Here is a 19,231-nt window from a genome sequence, read left to right as displayed (position 1 = left end):
TGATACCATTATTTTGTAATTGTAAGGCTAAGTGGGTCAAGAGTAGACGCTTACTTAAACAATACAAAATTTAAACTTCATAAAACATGGCGCTGTGGAAAGGATTCGAGCCTGTAAAAGGGCATAGTTATGATTTTTCCATCGTAACTTGTGTTGCAAAAAAAAAAATTTAATGAAGGTTAAGTGATACATTTTTATTTATAATTATGTTAAGATGTACGATGTACCTACATACGTTTTAAGACAATGAAATACAAAAGTTAAATATTTAAGTTGACAAAAATGAATAAATTAAATTGTATACACAAATTATAATTACTTAGTGTCATTGTTAATCTCTCATAAGACATTAATGAAGTGTTTTTCATTTTCACAATTGCAATTTTCAATTTTAGTTATCTACGTGGGATTGTTCTAATTGTCCTATACATAGGTATAACACAAATCTTCAAAATAATTAAATTAATTATAGCAAATAATATCTAGGGCCACAAATAAGTTTAGCATTTTATTTTAAAGTACCTACCTATTTTAAAATGCACACATGGGTACTGGTACTTGATAATATAAAATTCTATAGTTATCTGATGGATATGTAATGACTTCAGTAATAATTAATGATACCATTGATATAATTATCAGGCACTCCAGGTGTAAATGTGAGAATGTTTTTTTCTCACTATTTCTACGTTTATATGATGGCTTTAAAACCGTTTGAAATTCTTAAGCTACACGGTGAGAACGTTTAAATGCTATCATATAAGCGTAGTGTTTAAGTTATAACTGTCTGCAGTGACGGCTCAATGACAAATATAGAGTCTCTTATATATAATGTATTACATCATTTTTCATATTTATGATTTATTTCATTTAATTATAATAAATACATTTTGTAGTATGGGGGCTGGGGCCCTTCCAAATAAAATCCTGCCTGGGCCCTTTAGAACCAGGCCGACACTGACTGTCTGTAATTAGCCAACATAAACCAGTGGATGCTCCAACCAATGCATTAACACTTAAAATTGAATGCTATCAATTTAATATAAAAAAATATTTTTATTGTTTTAAAATAATATTATAATAAGCCCTGTAATAATATCAGTTAAAGTGAACAACATAATTTACATAGTGTAACAAAATCAACAATATTTTAAATATTTTTCTTTCATTCGCTATTTGATTCTTCATATTTCGTAATACATTCCTGATATTCTTCATGAAAATCTTGTAATGTTCGAACTTTAGGGTTCAAATTATTTTCATCACTACTATGTTTTAAACTTTCTTTATTTGTACCTGCTTCAACGCTTGACAGTGTATGGGTTTTTTTCTTGATCTTTAAACTTGACATATCAGCTAGCTCTTTTTTCAATTCTTTTGCTGTAATTATTTCATTGGGACGTTTTCTTTTATTCTTTATTACAATTTCTTCTTCCAACATATAGGCACACATGCTTATTTTTCTACAATCTGACCGTACTACATCTTTATGACGTCTACGATCAATGTTTTTATTGTTGACTACTGGGTCTGCAGTTTTATTAAGTTTTTCAACTACCTTTACTTCAATATTATCATTTTCAAGCATATCTTCAATGCTAGCACTATCAAAATGTGTTGTATTAGTTAGTGCCACATTTACAAGCTGAAGATTTTTTTTCTCTTCTGTTTTATATTTTCGTTTGATTTGAGCTCGAGTTCGATTAGGACAATATTGCTGAATCATTGAAAAGTCAGTACCAAAATTCATTAAACATTTGTAAAATTTAAGTGTTTCATCTTTGGACCATTGTTTAGAAGCTTCTTTTTTGCGTTTATAAGAATAACTTCTTGAATGGTATGGAGATTCTTCAATAACTTTAGATTTAGCCAATTCTTCTCGTTTTTCTTCTAGACCAGTCTCATTTAAAGTTAATGTCTCTTGATCAATTATTATTTTTCCATCGATACCTACTTTGATACATGGAGTTATGCAGTTAGTAGGAACTGTTGGCTTTTGTTCCTGTAACACATAAAATTTAAATTTGAAATTGGGTTGTACACATATATTTTTTAAACATTAATTTATTACTTGTGTAATTACAAAAATTATGATATGAGATAAAACACTATTATGTTAATGTTAATCTCAGATCAGTTTAACACAACATTACATAATATATTTTAAATGTTAATTATATTTACAATTTATATTTTGTCTTACGGAATCTATAGACAACAAATCATTATCAGGATCGTCTTCTTCTTTGTGTTCCACTTTGGGTTCTTTGATTATAGGATTGGTGACTGGATTATAATATATTAGATCTTGCATAGTCAATAATGTTTTATCAAATTCTTTGCCTTTAAATTTACTTGAGAAAGGAATATTCCAACGTTGATAGTTCTCTTTAGGTTTTTTAATATCATCTATACTAACTTCTGATACAGTAGATGATTTCCGAGATATAGACTCCCTTTTTTTAGATATAATTTCAGAATCTTCATTTTGTGATATAACTGTATTAAAATTTGAGGATATAGTTTTTTTAGGGATTTCATTACAAAACAATTTTTCTTGAATAGGTTTAGCCTTTTCATTATTTTCTGTTAAAACATCGCATCGATTAGTCTCTGTAGTTTTAACAATAGGAAAACTTTTTTCTTCAATAAGTTTTTGTTTGCTTATCTTTGTATCGACTTTATCAGATAGTTTAGAAGGTATATTCGGTTTTTTCTTGGCAAACGGAAAATGTCTATTGAGGACTGACTTTGTATTTGGTGTTGACATTTTGTGACAACTAAAAAAAAATATTTTAAAAGATTAATTTTGTGATAATCTTGCATTTTAAATATTAAATAAAAATTTAAAATGTTTGAAAAAGTATTTTAATCATAATAACCTGGGACCGTTTTTTACTTTTTAAGAATCATGAGTTCTTAATACCTACATACATATAAAACCTATCTATATATAAAATGACTTGTCCTGGGTGATCCATCATCCCCAGAACCACTAAAACTATGAGTATGAAATTTAAATAATAGTTTTGTTTTGTGATGTAGACGCAGACACCTACCTACTAAATAGAATTTTTCAAAATTCAACCCCTAGAGTGGTTAAAAGGATTATCTTCTACTTATATATATATATATATTTCTGTCTGTTTCTTATGCATTCCTAACGGCTGGACTGATAGCAATAAAATTTGATACAGAGAAATATTAGACTTATGGGCATAAGATAAGCTAAGTTAAAAAGTGATATGCCCGAATATCATTAAATCAAATATTCAAATTGTTTTAACTTTTCTCGTTAAAACAGATAATATGACATAATGATTAACTAAATTTAATATTGTTGTAAGATTATTACTTATTATATTTTAACCGTTATCTATCTATATGAATAAAAATATACTGCTAGCATAATCACAGGAAATAAATTTAATACAGTTTGAGACATATAAATGGTAGGATTTTTAACAGGCTTCAGAGTGGACGGGTTCAGCTAGATAATTATATAATAGTTTTATTTTGATGTTTGTACCTAGTCGTTTCAGATGGAAAAAAATGTGTCACTCATTTTAAAAATCTTACGGAAAAAATTATATTTAAAACACTTACTCAAATTCAAATAACTCATCGACATTTGACGCATACACAACCTGAAATAACTAAAAAGGCTTTTCAGTTTTTCACAGATTGCAGATGGAGAATTAATTATTATTACAATACATGTTATATCTTATATGATATATGATTGTTATAATTTATAAACATAGATAATAGATATATTATCTATATTTATAACTGTACGCTCTGCTAACAGCATGACATGATGTATATATAGATAAAAGATAATAAAATCAAAGAATTCTCAAGAATTGGGATATAATATTATAATAATAACCAGGATTTAAGCACAGAACAATGATACATAATATGATATATCTTAAATCGTGATAATAACATGTAGATATTTTATTAACCTAACTTTGTTATCACCATAATATCACGGATTAAATAAAAGATAAAACCAGAAAGGCAGAAAGTGACAAGCCTACAAATTCCATAGATCCAGTGGCAAGTATTACTGTTGCGGAGTCACCACTGTAAATGTTGTTTTTATGTCTACGTACTGCGATAAGATAACATTCAAATAATTACCGCCTAAGTCTAAATATTATAATCATAATAATCATAATAAAATAATAAAACAATTAGGTATAATATAAAAAATTGAGTATATTAATTTTTATAACTTAAATATAAATTATTCATTATTCACACTGTTGCAATGAACCTCCTTAATCAAGTAGACGACAGAAAATGTAGACAAACAACAACTAAAAGCACACGCAGATATAGTATACAGACAAAGGTGACTTGTAAAGACGACGAACCAACACTTAAAGATGATGATAAACCAATGGAGGCAATACGCAAAGACACGGAAAATCAAATACACAATGATGATGGTAACAAGTATTAGTTAAATTAAAAATTTGTGATTTAATTACATTTTCCAATTCTTTTTTTAGATTTACACAGCTTAAGATACGAAATATTAAAAGAAATTGAGCAATTATTAAAAAAAATAAATTCAAAAGAACAATTACAAAAAATAAATAAATAATAGGTTGCATTCATCCATTTTTCGATCACTGCTTCATAAATTGAAACTGTACCATTGAAGCAAAAAAATAAATTGGACAGGGGTAAAATGAAACCTCAAAAGAGAATTTTCGACGTAGGTCATCTACATTAAATTTTCATTCCAATTTCCGATACATTTATTAGATATGTTTTTTTTTTTATTTTATTACAGGTGCCAAAAAACAAGGCAAATAAAGAACACTAGATTTTCCAATATTTTTAGAATTTATTATTTAATTTATTTTTAAATTATTATGTACGGCAAAAAAATATTTTTTGTAATAAATTATATTATTGACTTATACACTTAATAATTTAGATTTAAGTTATAAAAATTAAAATACTCAATTTTTTATATTATACCTAATTGTTTTATTATATTATGATTATTATGATTATAATATTTAAACTTGGCGGTAATTATTTGAATGTTATCTTATCGCAGACGTATACATAAAAACAACATTTACCGAGGTGGCTCCGCAACAGTAATACTTTCCACCGGATCTATGGCATTTGTAGGCTCGTCAGAAAGTGCCTTCGTGAAAATCACGATTTAAGATATCTTAAATCGTGGTTAAAATCAACACATTGTTAACAAATTTTTGTACTTCTCAAATCAGTGTGGATCAGAAAGGAAAAATAAATTCACTATGTTGAATATATCTTCCAAGACCGTGGATAAGAATACGAGTAGATACCTTTACCTTATATATAGCACCACTATCTTTTAACTAGAATCTATTTATTTATTAGTAGGCTATCTAGTATTTTTATATATGTATACTTCAGGGCTTCAGCCGTATGTTGTAATCGTACTTTGTTCCGAATTACTGTTATTGTTTTACTGCCCAACGGCCACAACGTACGCTGAGTGTAAAATTTGTTATTCATTAAACATTTAAACCTATTCTTAATTTATTATTGCACCAATTTTGTGTGTGGTTTTTCGTTTAAAATTTGAAGACTTCGAAAAAATAACATTATAATAAATGAATAACACTTCTCCTACGTTCCGATTCCAAAACTTATTTTGTTTTTAAAATAAAATATTTCCTCCTTGTCTTTGTGATGAAACACGGGAAAATACTTTTTAATTGTGTAACAGAGTCACTATTTCTTGACGTGTAAATAATAATATAGAAAAAGAGAAAGCAAATTTAGTATTCTGGAATAATATACACAAAAAAAGTATTTTAAATATTTAAAATATAATTTAAAAAAAATATTTTAATAAAAGTTTAAAAAAATACAAGTAGGTTTAATAAACATAAGCCCGAAGATTAAAACAGTCTAAACCATATATTGAATTAAAGCTACACAATATTTTAGATGATTTTTGGATTCCATTGGCAATGACGCTCAAAATAAACATAAAATTATGGTAAAAGATGTTGTACACTTGTACATTTAATTATTTATCTTATGTGGCCCTTTTGGTTTGAATTAGGTTTGTGTTATCAGTAAATCAAAGAAGTGCACCATGTTCAGCTTGCAATGATACTACAGTATGCACTATGCACTGAGACTGAGTGGCCAGTGAGTGCACTGCAGTACTGCACTATTGCAGCCGCGGCTGGTCGCTGGTGGTTTTATATAATTCGTGATTTTAGTCCGTATCACATTTTAAGATATCTTTAATCGTGGTCCGTGTTTATAAATGTAACACGGTTAGGTTACCGTGAATGTAATAACGACAGTGTAGCCAACAGCCGAGATTTTTGACATTCAATTAATATCTGATATGTTCATGATGTTCGGAACGATTGCAATGAATTTCCACTGGACAGAAGTAGTAAACGATTGTACCAGTGTCTCTTTCTTTCACACTCGGACACAGATGTAGTTTGTTTTCCTTTACTTAAACTCACGGATTTACAACAGCCAAAATGGTGAGTATTTGATTTTTATCCATTTTAATCTTAAGAAATAGTCTTTTTTAAATGCTTAAAATGTAAAAGACGGGGTTCCATTAAACTTTATAAGCAAATATATCCCGAAAAATCTTAATCCTAAAATATTGGCTTTTCCTAAGACTTGTTTATATTTATAATATGACCTACTGGTTAGCCCTTAAAAGTATTCTTTTAATGAGATGTACAATTAATAAATGATTCTTGACACCTAGCTTGGGTCCTTATAACATTAGAAATATCATCATTTATCTTTATTAAATAAAACATTTAAAATAAAAGCTTTTAATGAATGTATAGGTCTTCCACTAATAATATAATTTAAAATTTGTTAAACTAAACTTATCAGAATAAAATGCTTTTAAATAATTAACTGTATAATTTTTATAGTACATTATCCCGGTGTCTGTAAATTGGTGAAGTCTACTGAATTTTCAGCAAAAATATATGATTAAACTTTTGTTTTGATTTTATTAGGTTGCCAATACCTCTACTGCTACAATTCGGACTCGCAAGTTCATGACCAACCGTTTACTATGCAGAAAGCAAATGGTGAGTAAAAAATTAATAATTAAACAATTCATACATTCAGTTATAAATAAATAATCAATGATCAAAAGCTGTGGCTTTTTATCCTATTTTAATCCTGTTAGGTATCTCCATTATATTATGTATTAAATTAATATTAATTGATGAAATAAATACAAAACAATAACAGTATAATATAGAAGTACAGTATAAATTGAAAGTTGTTAAGTATTACAGTTATCATGGAACAAGTGTTGATGTGATGATTTGTTGTTTAGAAAATTATGATTTAATTAATATCAATCCAAATACAGTAAGATTACTTTGACCAATTTTTCTAAGTTCACAAAAAAACTGATCTAAACAAAACATGTTTCATTAAAATATTAAGCTTACCTATTTAACATTATTTAAATTGTACAATATAAAATTAATTTAAAAATTATTGGGATTCTTTTTAAGAGTATCTACCTAAAACTTTTTGTCCCTTTATATAAAAATGGTCGTCTTATGTTTGTTTACTACACATTTAGGCCTGATTTACAATAATTTGATTTGAAGGATTTATAATCATGGGTAACTGTAACTTCGCTTGTTGTCAAATAAACTTAATGATTAATTCAGATATTTTTGAATTATTATTGGCTATGTATAACTCAATCCGGTTTAATGAAACATTTTATTTGACTCCATTAACCCTTAAACCAAATTATTTATGTAACATTGTGTTTATTAGTATTTATTAGTTTATCTGTTATTTAGATAATTAACATATTATTTATTTAGGTTGTTGATGTAATGCATCCAGGGAAACCTTCTCCTAAAAAAACTGATATTCGTGAAAAATTAGCTAAGATGTTTAAAGTTTTACCTGATGTTGTATTTGTCTTTGGTTTCCAAACATGTTTTGGAGGTGGAAAATCAACAGGTTTTGCTCTTATCTATGACACATTAGATCATGCAAAGAAGTTTGAACCAAAATATAGACTTCAAAGGGTAATAATTTTATTTTATATTATAATTTTATAGCTGGAATTAATATTTACAAAACAAATTGTTTATTTAGCATGGACTTTTCGAAAAGAAAACTCAGACAAGAAAACAAAGAAAGGAAAGGAAGAACAGAATGAAGAAGGTGCGAGGTACCAAAAAGACTAAAGTTGGTGCAACCTCGGGAAAAAAGGTACTGTAAATAAGTAATTTTGTTGTGCTTCAATTATTACAATTTTTTTTTAAATTTTTTTTTTCAGTAAAATGATCGTTAGAAGTGTATGAATGTACTTTTCGGGGCAGTCAATATCCTTGTGAATGTAAATAAAACACTTCTTTAATAAAATTGTTGGACTTATTCCATAATTGGTATCTGCTTGTTTCTTTCAACCCAATTTTATTTAAATCATATTTTATATCAATGTGTTTCCTTTCTTCGGCTATGAGTATAACTAAGTAACAATGCAATTACAAAAAAAAAGAAAGTATTTGTGTATTTTGTTCCTGTTGTTGGTTTATTCTTAGCAATATTTAAATTAATTTTTAAATATGTAAATGGAATATCATTCCTCCACCTGAGCATGGTAGTAACCTATGGGTGTCCACAAGAAATTCTGCTAAATAGGTGTCCGAACGGAGCCTCAGTGCCTACTCCTGGATATAGAGCCATACAAAACAAAAAATGTATTCCAATATACCTTATGTTTAAATTATTATTATTATTTTTTTGTTTGGGGGGGGGGGTGTTGTGAAAACAAGCAGTGCTTTTTTTACACTAGAATTCATTGTTAATTGTTGATGATGGCACAGAATAGATTAAATAGATGATGGGTCAAATTGAGTTGGCCATAACTTATTAATTATTAACTTACCTGTTTATTTATTAATATAACGTTTGATGATAACTGATAAACTGATATTAGTATTTGTTGTATATGTTATGATTTTTTGCACAACCCAAATTGAATTTACGACTGGCCCTTGTGTTTCAGCATCTATAAGTATATTACTATATTATATAAAAACTGATTTCTGTCTACCCTTAATGCATTCCTAAATGTCCGGACTAATTGCTAAGAAATTGTATTTATTAAAAGTCCTTAATTTTTTGGTACCCACAATTAATATTTTTAAACAACAACTATATGAATAAAATTGATTTTGGTTATTTAATATGTAATCAAAATATGAACTTAAAATTTAATTTTTAGATTGTTTGTTTCATAATTAACTACTTTCGTAGTTACGTGTAGGGGATGCAAGATTGAGCATTGTCCAGAGCGTCATACTTAAAATGTAGGTACGATGAAAAATAATTTATATGAAAATCCTATAGGTTTTGGTTATTGGATATTTTTCTAATAAATATTTTCTGCATGAAACTAATGTTTACAGCATTTAAAAGTTTTATATTCGATTTTAGATTCTGAGCGGAGCGACGAATGTATTGATTTTATCATGATGTGTGTTTTATTTTTTTTGTGTGTGTGTGTGTCTGTCATGACGTTTTGGGGCAGTAAAAATGCTTTGATTTTTTACTTCAGTACCTTGTTCGATCAGAAAGTGAATCTAGTTGGTACTTTGGGGGGTCAAAAGTGAAAAATTCTTAATACTTTTCTAAATAACTGAGAAAACCAAACTAAAAATTAAGGGAAAAACGAGAAATTTTACGCACACTCATTTTTCGACAAAATCGATTTTGGTTTTTGATATAACATTAAAACAAAAGACCATAGATACATGAAATTTTCACCGAATGTTTATATAAGTATATCCTATCCACCATGCAATTTTCAAAAAATTTAGACTTAAGTTGAACTATTCATAGGCATTTGAAATTTTAGATCATTATTAGTTTTTATTTAATTAATATCGATAAAAATTTATTTGTTAGGCAGAAAAGCTTGAAAATTTAATAAAAGGCTCTTAACGTATTGTTACAATAGCAGTTGAAAAATAAAAGAAATTCATTATAGTCACAATTTTTTTTTTATAAGCATTCAAAGTTTGAATTTTGACTAAAAACGTAAAAATCACGAAAATTCACAAATTATTTTAAGCTAGAAATTCATAAAAAATTTTCTTTTTAAATCTAAAATTTCAAAATTTAATACAAGATTCCTTTCAAGTTTTTACAATAGCAGTTGCAAAATAAAAGGAATACATAGTCACAAATTTTTATTTATAAGCATTTAGAGTTCAAATTTTGACAACAGACGTAAAAATCACGAAAATTCACAAATTATTTTAAGCTAGAAATTCATAAAAAAATTTCCTTTTGTATCTAAAAAATTTAAATTTTATATAAGGTTCCTAACATATATTTACAATAGCAGGTGAAATATAAAAGAAATATATTTGCACAATTTTTTTTTACAAGCATTTAGAGTTTGAATTTTAACAACGTATGTAAAAATCACGAAAATTCGCAAATTAATTTAAACTAGAAATTATTAAAAAATTTTCTATATAATATATCCTAGACAGATAAACCGCCTTCGCTCAGAATCGTTTTTCGTATACAATGATATAATTTATCATTGGATTTAAATTTAATTCCATCCATTACAGTAACCCACTTATTGTAACCTACTGTACAGCAGAGCGACATCCACGACTTCCCGCCTTTTTTAAAATTAATATCGATAAAAATTTATTTGTTAGCTTGAAAAGCTTGAAAATTTAATACAAGGCTCTTAACATTTTGTTACAATAGCAGTTGAAAAATAAAAGAAATTCATAAAAAAATTTCTTTTTAAATCTAAGATTTAAAAATTTAATACAAGATCCCTTAAAAGTTTTTCAATCTTTATCACAAATAAAAAGTCTACCGGAAATTCAAATTAAATTTTTACAACATTGGATTTTCACTTTTAGTGATTTCGTTATTTTTGTGTAACTCTAAAAAAAATGACCGCAGATACTTGAAATTTTGACTGAATGTTTATATCGACATTTTCTATATTTGATAAAATTTTCAAAATTTTCAAAATATTTAAATTTGTTTTGAGCTGTTTACTGACATTTTAATTTTTCAACATTTTTAGTTTTTTTTCTATAAATATCGATAAAAAATTATGTATTTGGTAGAAAAACTTGAAAATTTATTACAAGACTTTAAACACATTGTAACAATAGCAGTTAAAAAATATTAAAAATACATAGGTACGATTTTTTTTATAAGCATTTAAAGTTCAAATTTTGAATAAATACGTAAAAATTACAGCAATGTTCAAATTATCTTAGATAGAAATTCATTAAAGTTATTCTTTTGAATTCTAAGATTTGAAAATTTAATACAAGGCTCCTAACATATTTTTACAATAGCAGTTGCAAAATAAAAGAAATACATAGTCACGATTTGTTGTTATAATAAGCATTCAAAGTTTGAATTTTAGACAACATACGTAAAAATCACGAAAATTCATAAATTATTTTATGCTAGAAATACACTGAAGTTTAACCCTCCCTACCCTAGTCGAAAGGTTTCTTTACCATTTACATACTGTTGTATTTCATGGACTAAATAAGTTTGTATTAGCGCATGAATACCAGAAACACTTGCACTATCCCCAGTCCCACTACCGTGTTGAGATGTAATGCCTACACATATTTTGACGACTCATGACTTCTCCCCAACCAAAAAAAAAAAAGTAAGAAAAATTAGTATAGGAATGCCATCTTTTAATATTTCAAATTTTGACATCGGGGCAAATGCCCCCTTTGCTCCTCGTTTAACACGCTTCCGATTATCTCAATGAGTAATATAATCTCTACGATTATAGTGAACTGTTAAACCAGACCCAATTATTTTACTACGATACACTCCTAAAACCGTAGTACTTGGAAATCATTTCGGATGCGCCGGGTTTTAAATTTCAGCCAAGTTTGCATATAAATCACCCAAATTTGGTTATCGTGTGCTGGGCTGTTATAGACAAATGTTTTGCTACTATGTTCTGTTTTTAAGTTATCGTTTTTAACTCGGTACATAGACACTATAAACAGTAATCGGTGTTGTGCTAACGAAAAGCCTCTAAATTGTTCTCGTGGTTGGTGTTTAATTTAAGGTTTATTTGTATTTGGCATGATATTATCTAAATATGAATATCTATTATAATATCGAAATTAAGGACGATTTTTTTTTCAACTGCAAAGATTGAGAAGAATCTTACGTCTTTCCTATGGTAATTCATATTAAAATTGGCAAATAGCGAAGGTAAACTCTAACGTAACTAATGCATTTTATTATTTATTTACAGTTGACTTTTTAAAACTAGGATGTTCTGATACTCAGTCGTTCAGATTATAAATATTAAATTAAGATAATGTACAAAAGTAGTTATTACAGACTTGAGAAAGTTGAAAACATTATTTAGATCGTTCATAAAATCATAGACTTAGGTCATGCATAAAAAGTTTTTTTTTTAATTTAAAATATATAATAGGTATATATAAATATTATTTGTAATAAGCGCGATGAAAGGGAATCGGGTACCGAGCAAGTGGACGCACTGTAAATCCCTTGTCTATTGCCATTGGTCGACATCGTTACAGCAGCTGCTGCCATAGCGCTGTTAGGTGGTGGGTGGCCCATTGTCCGTCGTTGTCGTCGTCATCACTGCGTTTACGTATCCAGTATCCACTATCCGCCGCGCCATCAAACAGCGCGCACCCACAAACGCGTGTAATGGCGTCCGACGACAACGGTGATTTCGACACGGATCTATCAGCGGCACCTGCGAAACGTATGCGGTATTCGTTCGCCGATGAGATTGCCCAAAGTTCGCATTTTGAAGCTTTTGGACAGCGATTCACCGGGTTTCCGTCCGGCGAATGTTACGGTAAGTGTGCGCGGAAAACGCGTAAGTCCGACGCTTCGGCTGCCCGTCATCCCGCCAACATGGCGGATTTTTTCCCGTTTGCGTGTTCCCCGACGCGCGTTTTCACCGGGGCGTGCCCCCCGCTCACCCGCCCATCTGTCGCGTTGACGTCATCATTCATTCGTTTTCTTTTCCACGGTAAAATTACATGACCTACGTCATCACGCTGCTTTTCCAAGTTCCTCGCGACAGATAATATTGATAATAATAACATTATCTATCAATGGTCATTGCCGATAATCGACTTCATCATGCCGTATGATAACCACCGGGTTATCTTTATTCTGCGTCGTAGTCCGCGAAACTTGATCAATTACTAATAAATAATAATTAAGATTTTCGTATTGTGTATTGACGTATTGTTGTATCTAGTCGATTAATAAATTTATTTTCATAGCACTATGGTAACCTCAGATTAAGAGTTGTTTTATTGTCGCGCTTTCATTAAAGCAGATTTATGTGTCTTGAAGATTAATTATTGATTTATATTTAATTGCACTTCAAATAATTCTTAGTTTATTGTTTTCAACAATCCATTCGTTCATTCATTAACCACATACCTATGTCTTTTTCATTCAACACAAAGTGAAATTATTTACTTTATCACTTTTTTAAAATGTATTTATCAGTGTTTTATTTTCATTACTCTTAATTAATTATTTGACTATCGTGTTTCTCTAGATATTATTTAAACAACAAGGAATTTACTTCAAATAGTGTGGCTTCCTCCCTTAAACCTTCTAGTTTAGGTATGATCAATTTGTATTAATGGATTATGATCTACTATGGATTTAATTTTAAATTATTTATAGTATTATGATAAGTGCTCATTTTATTTTTATTAAATAAATGTTGGTTATTTTTCAAAAATATTTTCTTATTGAAAACCAATTCCACCAATGAACACAAAAATAGCAAGCTATTAAATAACAAATAAATTATATTATAATTAAATATTAATTTATGATTTTAGCCAACAATTTGTACCAGCAATCATACAAATCTTTGGATACTCTATCGCCAAATTATTTACAACCAAATTCACCAACCCCTCCATTAACAATGTCATCAAGTTTACCAGAATCTCCAGAAGATTCGAGGTAAATATTTATACATTTTCAAGTATAAAAAATGTTCATAACATAATTTTATGTTACTTACAGTATATTTGACGAAAGTTCTGATACTAAGGAAGAACCTGAGGACGATGATTCATCTTCCACGTCTAGTTCAGATTCCAGCACACATTCTGAGAATGCAGATTCTGAAAAAGGAGTACCTGGTAATAAAAATATTACAATTTTTAAATTTAATTTAATAACATAAATTTAAATCTAGGTTCAATGAATTGGGTTCAGCGACAAATTATGGGTGGTATTAATCCAAGACGTTTGTTACATCAAGTGTTTGGTGCTTCTGTTCCATCTCAGTTAGAAGATATAACATTATGGAGAGTAAGTAACTTTAAATCTTTGATTAATTTTATATAAAAAAAAATGATAATTTTTCTAACAGATAATCATGAGTATGACAGATGATTCTCCAATACGAAATCGTCTACGTAGTGTTAGTTCACTAGATGATGTAGTTAGATTATTGAAAACAAGCAATCGCATTATGGTTCTTACTGGTGCAGGTGTAAGTAATTTTAAATTTATGATGATTAAGATTAATTACCTAACAAACATGAGAATTTAAAATAATCATTGAATTATTGTATATTTTTCTAGGTCTCTGTTTCTTGTGGAATACCGGATTTTCGAAGTCACAATGGAGTTTATGCTAGACTAGCAACAGAATTTCCGGACTTACCTGATCCCCAATCTATGTTTTGTATAGATTATTTCAGTAAAGACCCTAGGCCATTCTTTAAATTTGCTAGAGAAATCTATCCAGGACAATTTAAGCCATCACCATCCCACCAGTATGTAGTTTTAATTATTGCCTGTGGATAGAGTCCCGGAAAAATCGGGATTGTTGATAACAATCTTATCAGTCCCGGACAATTATTTATCATATTTATCATGCGTGGGGACTTGAACAATTTACAAAAACAGTGTACAATAATTACCGTACTGCCGGGACCGTAATTTACCACTACTACTAGTCCCGTACACTTTAAATTTTTTTATTGGTTTCGCGTATTCCTTGATCCTTTAATAGCTAGTAGCTACCCATCTAAACAATTTTTAAAATATTATTACGCTATAATTAAAATCAAATAACCAAGCTTATATATTTTGTAAATAAATATAAAAACATTGTAAATAAATTACATAATTATGGATTTTCCTAATAGTAAATATGTATAGTAGATTTAAAGATCAGGTCATACACTTATACCATAGTTGACGTTTTAGAAGTATTTATAATTTAAATGAATGGAGTGGAATGGTACGGGGTTACCCCATGAAATTTGACTGGCCTAAATTGAGACTGGCCCTAGTTACCTAATTAAAGTTAAATAAAGTGTAATAATATGCTAAACTAATAATTTGTGAATGAAGTTGGTTATTTGATTTTAATTATAGTGTAATAATATTTCCATCAGTTGTGATTATTGTTTGACTTGGTATCACCCCAAGTGTGTAAATTAAACCAGCATACCAAAAAAAAAGCTGGTATTGTCAATATTGCTGATGAATATAATGATTTATAAGCAATAATAATATGCTTAATTAATAATTATTGTGAATTTTTGTGAAACCAACATGATGTAATTTATTTACAATGTTTTTATATTTATTTACAAAAAATATAAACTTGGTTATTCGATTTTAATTATAGTTTTAATTATATTTAAAAAATTTTTAGACGGGTAGTTACTAGCTATTAAAGGATCAAGGAATACGCGAAACCAATAAAAAAATGTAAAGTGTATGGGACTAGTAGTAGTGGTAAATTACGGTCCCGGCATTACGGTAATTGTTGTACACTTTTTTTGTTAATTGTTCAAGTCCCCGCGCATGCGCAATATGATAAATAATTGTCCGGGACTGATAAAATTGTTATTAACAATCCCGATTTTTCAGGGACTATCCACAGCCTTAATTATTTATGTTACTCTCTAAATGACAACTAAATTTTTTTTGTTATAGATTTATTAAACTCTTAGAAAAAAAAGGACGACTCTTACGTAATTACACTCAGAATATAGATACATTAGAACAAGTTGTTGGTATCAATAATGTTATTGAATGTCATGGTATGCTAATTTATTAATATAAATATTTTGTTAAAAAGTATATTTATTATTTTTGAATATAAGGATCTTTTGCTACTGCATCATGTACTCAGTGCGGACACAAAGTATCAGCAGAAACTATAAGACCTGATGTATTTGAACAAAGAATTCCACGTTGTCCAATATGTGTCAATAGTACAGGTAATATATTATGTATATATTATTATAAATTTATAGAACTTGAAAAACTAGTAACTATAATTGCTTATTAATTGTTTATTATGTTCTTAGGTATTATGAAACCAGACATTGTATTTTTTGGAGAAGGTCTTCCAGACAGTTTCCATAAAGCAATTGAAGATGACAAAAATAATTGTGATTTATTGATCGTAATCGGATCATCTTTGAAAGTACGACCAGTGGCTCGTATACCTAGTAAGTTAATTAATAATGACATACCATTTAGAAGTTTTAAATTAAATAAAAAGTATACATTTTTTAAGATATGTTGGACAAACATGTTCCGCAAATATTAATAAATCGTGAAAGACTTCCGCATATGAATTTTGATGTTGAACTTCTTGGTGACAGTGATGTTATCGTGGATCACCTCTGTCGCATGTAAGTATTCTACAAATGATTATAATAATTATAATTATAATAATGATTATTATAATAATTATAATATTAAAATAATGATTATATTAACCGTTTATACATTTTCTCATCTAATTCTACAAATATTTATAAAATAGGCTAGGTTCAGATTGGACTGAGCTATGCTGGTGTAAAGAGGAGTTGACCGAAACTAAAAATTTAAATACACCTACGTCATCGCCAAGGTATTATTTTTATATTTGCATGCATCATAATAATTTTTATTAACATACATTTTGTATGAACAGGTCTAACGCAGCCATAAGTGAAACTGTGGAAGGTGAAATGTCTACTGAATCTACAAGAGACAGTGCTAACAGTATGTCACCACCACTTAGTGATGATAGATTTACACCAGGTACTTCAGGCGAACAACGAAATTTATCCACAGACTCTACAAGAGATAGTGGTATTGACCCGGATGATCCACAAAAATCTAGTTTAGCTGCGTATTTACCACGTAATATACAATTAATGTTTTTTTTCTTATACATTCACTTAATAAAATTACTATTTATTTATTTTAGCTAATAAATATTACATGTTGAAAAAAAGAAGGTATATGTTTTCTGGCGCAGAAGTAGATTTAAATGACATGAATGATGACAGTGAAACCGAATCGGACTCAAGTGAAAAATCTGAAACTCCGTTGCAATAAAATTAATTACATTACAATTTATATATTTAGCTCAATTGTTATTTTACTATCACAAGCTACTAATATTGTTTTTGCTTTCATTCAATGATCTATAATATTGTCTCCAATTGATCTTGTATTCCTTGTCATTTCTCTGTTTGTTATTACTTTATTCATCCTTAAATTTATTATTTTTCCATTTTGTATGTATGTAGCCAAATAACATTTAAATATATGTAAATATGTAAAGTATATACACAATACAAATGTTTCAAAATTAGAGTGAAAATAACCGTCAATTATACAATACAAATGTTATTTTCTGTAATTATTTAAGTACTAGGAATATTTTTTTATTACTACATTTTTTTATAGTAAATTATTTAAATGTACTCTAAACTAGTATGTGGGAAAAAATTCAAATCTTTCATATATATATTAATAAGTTAAATCATAAATCACTATTGTGCTGTTACAATTAAGTATAATTGTATAATTTATATTGATAACATATTTAATTTGTAATATTTATATGTTTATTCATTATTTAAAACTAAAATTTTAATTAGTTTAATTTTTAAACATCAAAATAATGGGCTTTTATTATTATTCATACTTGATATTCTTGTATGTAATTAAATATTACAGAAAATTATCTTAGGTTTATTGTTTTTAATATTCATAAACCTAATTAAAACGTTAATATAATATATTTATACATTTAAAATGAATTAGATGTAAAAATGCAATATATATTTTCACTTTTCATTTTTTTTTTATTTAAGTATTGAGGTGTATGTAAGATATTTATGATTTTTAGTCTGTATTTTATAAAAATGTCAAATTTTTAATTATCATTTCATTAATAATTTTATTGTGCTAAATATTGTAACACAATACATACCATTCAAAAAAAAAAAAAAACATAGGAAAACAAATAATGTGTTCAAAATGTTATAATTTACCGTGTTCCTTTGCAAATATATTAGCAATACATTATTATTATTTATATTTAGTTACTATGTTGTTAGTTTATTTAATATTGTAATTAATTTATATTTTTTATTTTGAGAGAATTAAGTATTAAGTTATATACTGTATAATATCTAAATGTTAAGGTTGATTTTTTTAATAAACAATATCAAAACTGTATTAACTTGCAATCATTAAGTACTTACTCAAAATTAGAAATTTAAGTTGGATATTCTTTAATATTATTTTAATTTGCTAATATTTATATTATATTAATGTAAGTTATAGCGTTATACCAAATCTTCTATATTTTTTTTTATAAAGCTTTCTTTAGTTATAATAATCATGTAAACAAATAAATACTCTTTTATTAGTTATTTTTATTACCACTAATATAGTGTAGAAAGAACTTTTAATATATTCACTAATTTTTGTTACATAACTAGTGAATTGAAAATAAAATCATTTACTCGTTTGATTATGATTACCTACCTAACTATTACGAGCATTGAAGGTATTTGGTATTAATTGATAAAAATAATAAAACAATGCTTGCATTAAAATCAAATTTTTGATAAAAGTTTGTTACAAAGTATTCCCATGTAAGCTTTATTATTGATAGAATGATCATGAGTAAATATATAATATAGTTGTACATTATTAAAAATATTGGTTGATTTAACCTTAAAATAAACATAAACAAATTATGATTGGCAGTATTAAAATTTGTTGTCTGCTAATCCACTTATCTATTTAATCTTTAAATGGTTAAAAACTAAATAACTTTAACATAAATTTAGTCAATCAATGCATTGATAAAAATGAAAAT

At 27.6% G+C, this 19,231-nt stretch overlaps 3 protein-coding genes and 1 long non-coding RNA gene across 4 annotated transcripts; 3 read left to right on the top strand and 1 right to left on the bottom strand.

The window, feature by feature from the left end:
• Nucleotides 1-1,036: 1,036 nt before the first annotated feature.
• On the bottom strand, nt 1,037-3,890 carry Bdp1 (transcription factor TFIIIB component B'' homolog Bdp1). The gene is made up of 3 exons (XM_015522084.2): nt 3,607-3,890; nt 2,204-2,780; nt 1,037-2,002 (listed from the first exon to the last, which is right to left on the bottom strand). Exons 2-3 carry the CDS (start codon nt 2,768-2,770, stop codon nt 1,166-1,168), a joined length of 1,404 nt encoding a protein of 467 aa, XP_015377570.1. The 5' UTR covers nt 2,771-2,780; nt 3,607-3,890; the 3' UTR covers nt 1,037-1,165.
• A 251-nt stretch (nt 3,891-4,141) lies between these two features.
• Nucleotides 4,142-4,931, top strand: LOC149056381 (uncharacterized). Its single transcript, XR_016191659.1, has 3 exons — nt 4,142-4,460; nt 4,524-4,732; nt 4,811-4,931. It is a non-coding gene; the product is annotated as an uncharacterized LOC149056381 (long non-coding RNA).
• A 1,448-nt stretch (nt 4,932-6,379) lies between these two features.
• On the top strand, nt 6,380-8,435 carry RpS24 (ribosomal protein S24). Its single transcript, XM_015521971.2, has 5 exons — nt 6,380-6,530; nt 7,029-7,103; nt 7,866-8,075; nt 8,146-8,262; nt 8,330-8,435. The coding sequence occupies exons 1-5, from the start codon at nt 6,528-6,530 to the stop codon at nt 8,330-8,332; spliced, it is 408 nt and encodes a 135-aa protein (XP_015377457.1). The 5' UTR covers nt 6,380-6,527; the 3' UTR covers nt 8,333-8,435.
• Nucleotides 8,436-12,694: 4,259 nt separating this feature from the next.
• LOC107171649 (NAD-dependent protein deacetylase sirtuin-1-like) lies at nt 12,695-18,880 on the top strand. The gene is made up of 13 exons (XM_015521898.2): nt 12,695-12,913; nt 13,926-14,052; nt 14,116-14,234; nt 14,291-14,406; nt 14,468-14,590; nt 14,683-14,876; nt 16,051-16,157; nt 16,221-16,337; nt 16,428-16,571; nt 16,640-16,757; nt 16,892-16,978; nt 17,042-17,253; nt 17,321-18,880. The coding sequence occupies exons 1-13, from the start codon at nt 12,760-12,762 to the stop codon at nt 17,449-17,451; spliced, it is 1,749 nt and encodes a 582-aa protein (XP_015377384.1). The 5' UTR covers nt 12,695-12,759; the 3' UTR covers nt 17,452-18,880.
• The last annotated feature ends 351 nt before the right edge of the window (nt 18,881-19,231 follow it).

The sequence above is a fragment of the Diuraphis noxia genome, unplaced genomic scaffold, assembly GCF_037042655.1.
Source record: "Diuraphis noxia isolate RWA-SAM2 unplaced genomic scaffold, SU_Dnox_SAM2 contig0004, whole genome shotgun sequence".
In the NCBI taxonomy this organism is placed as follows: Eukaryota; Metazoa; Arthropoda; class Insecta; order Hemiptera; family Aphididae; genus Diuraphis; species Diuraphis noxia.
The sequence above is the reverse complement of the archived record's forward strand: the minus strand, read 5'-3'. Positions and strand labels throughout refer to the sequence as shown.

Excerpts from the sequence above, each read along its gene's own strand:
- Bdp1 (XM_015522084.2), bottom strand. The coding sequence starts at position 2,770 with ATGTCAACACCAAATACAAAGTCAGTCCTCAATAGACATTTTCCGTTT. Across the intron at positions 2,003-2,203 it reads ATTTGTTGTCTATAGATTCC|GAACAAAAGCCAACAGTTCC; the intron begins GTAAGACAAAAT and ends TATGTGTTACAG.
- RpS24 (XM_015521971.2), top strand. Across the intron at positions 7,104-7,865 it reads TACTATGCAGAAAGCAAATG|GTTGTTGATGTAATGCATCC; the intron begins GTGAGTAAAAAA and ends TTATTTATTTAG. Across the intron at positions 8,076-8,145 it reads CAAAATATAGACTTCAAAGG|CATGGACTTTTCGAAAAGAA; the intron begins GTAATAATTTTA and ends TTGTTTATTTAG.
- LOC107171649 (XM_015521898.2), top strand. The coding sequence starts at position 12,760 with ATGGCGTCCGACGACAACGGTGATTTCGACACGGATCTATCAGCGGCA. Across the intron at positions 14,053-14,115 it reads GAATCTCCAGAAGATTCGAG|TATATTTGACGAAAGTTCTG; the intron begins GTAAATATTTAT and ends TGTTACTTACAG. Across the intron at positions 16,572-16,639 it reads ACCAGTGGCTCGTATACCTA|ATATGTTGGACAAACATGTT; the intron begins GTAAGTTAATTA and ends ACATTTTTTAAG.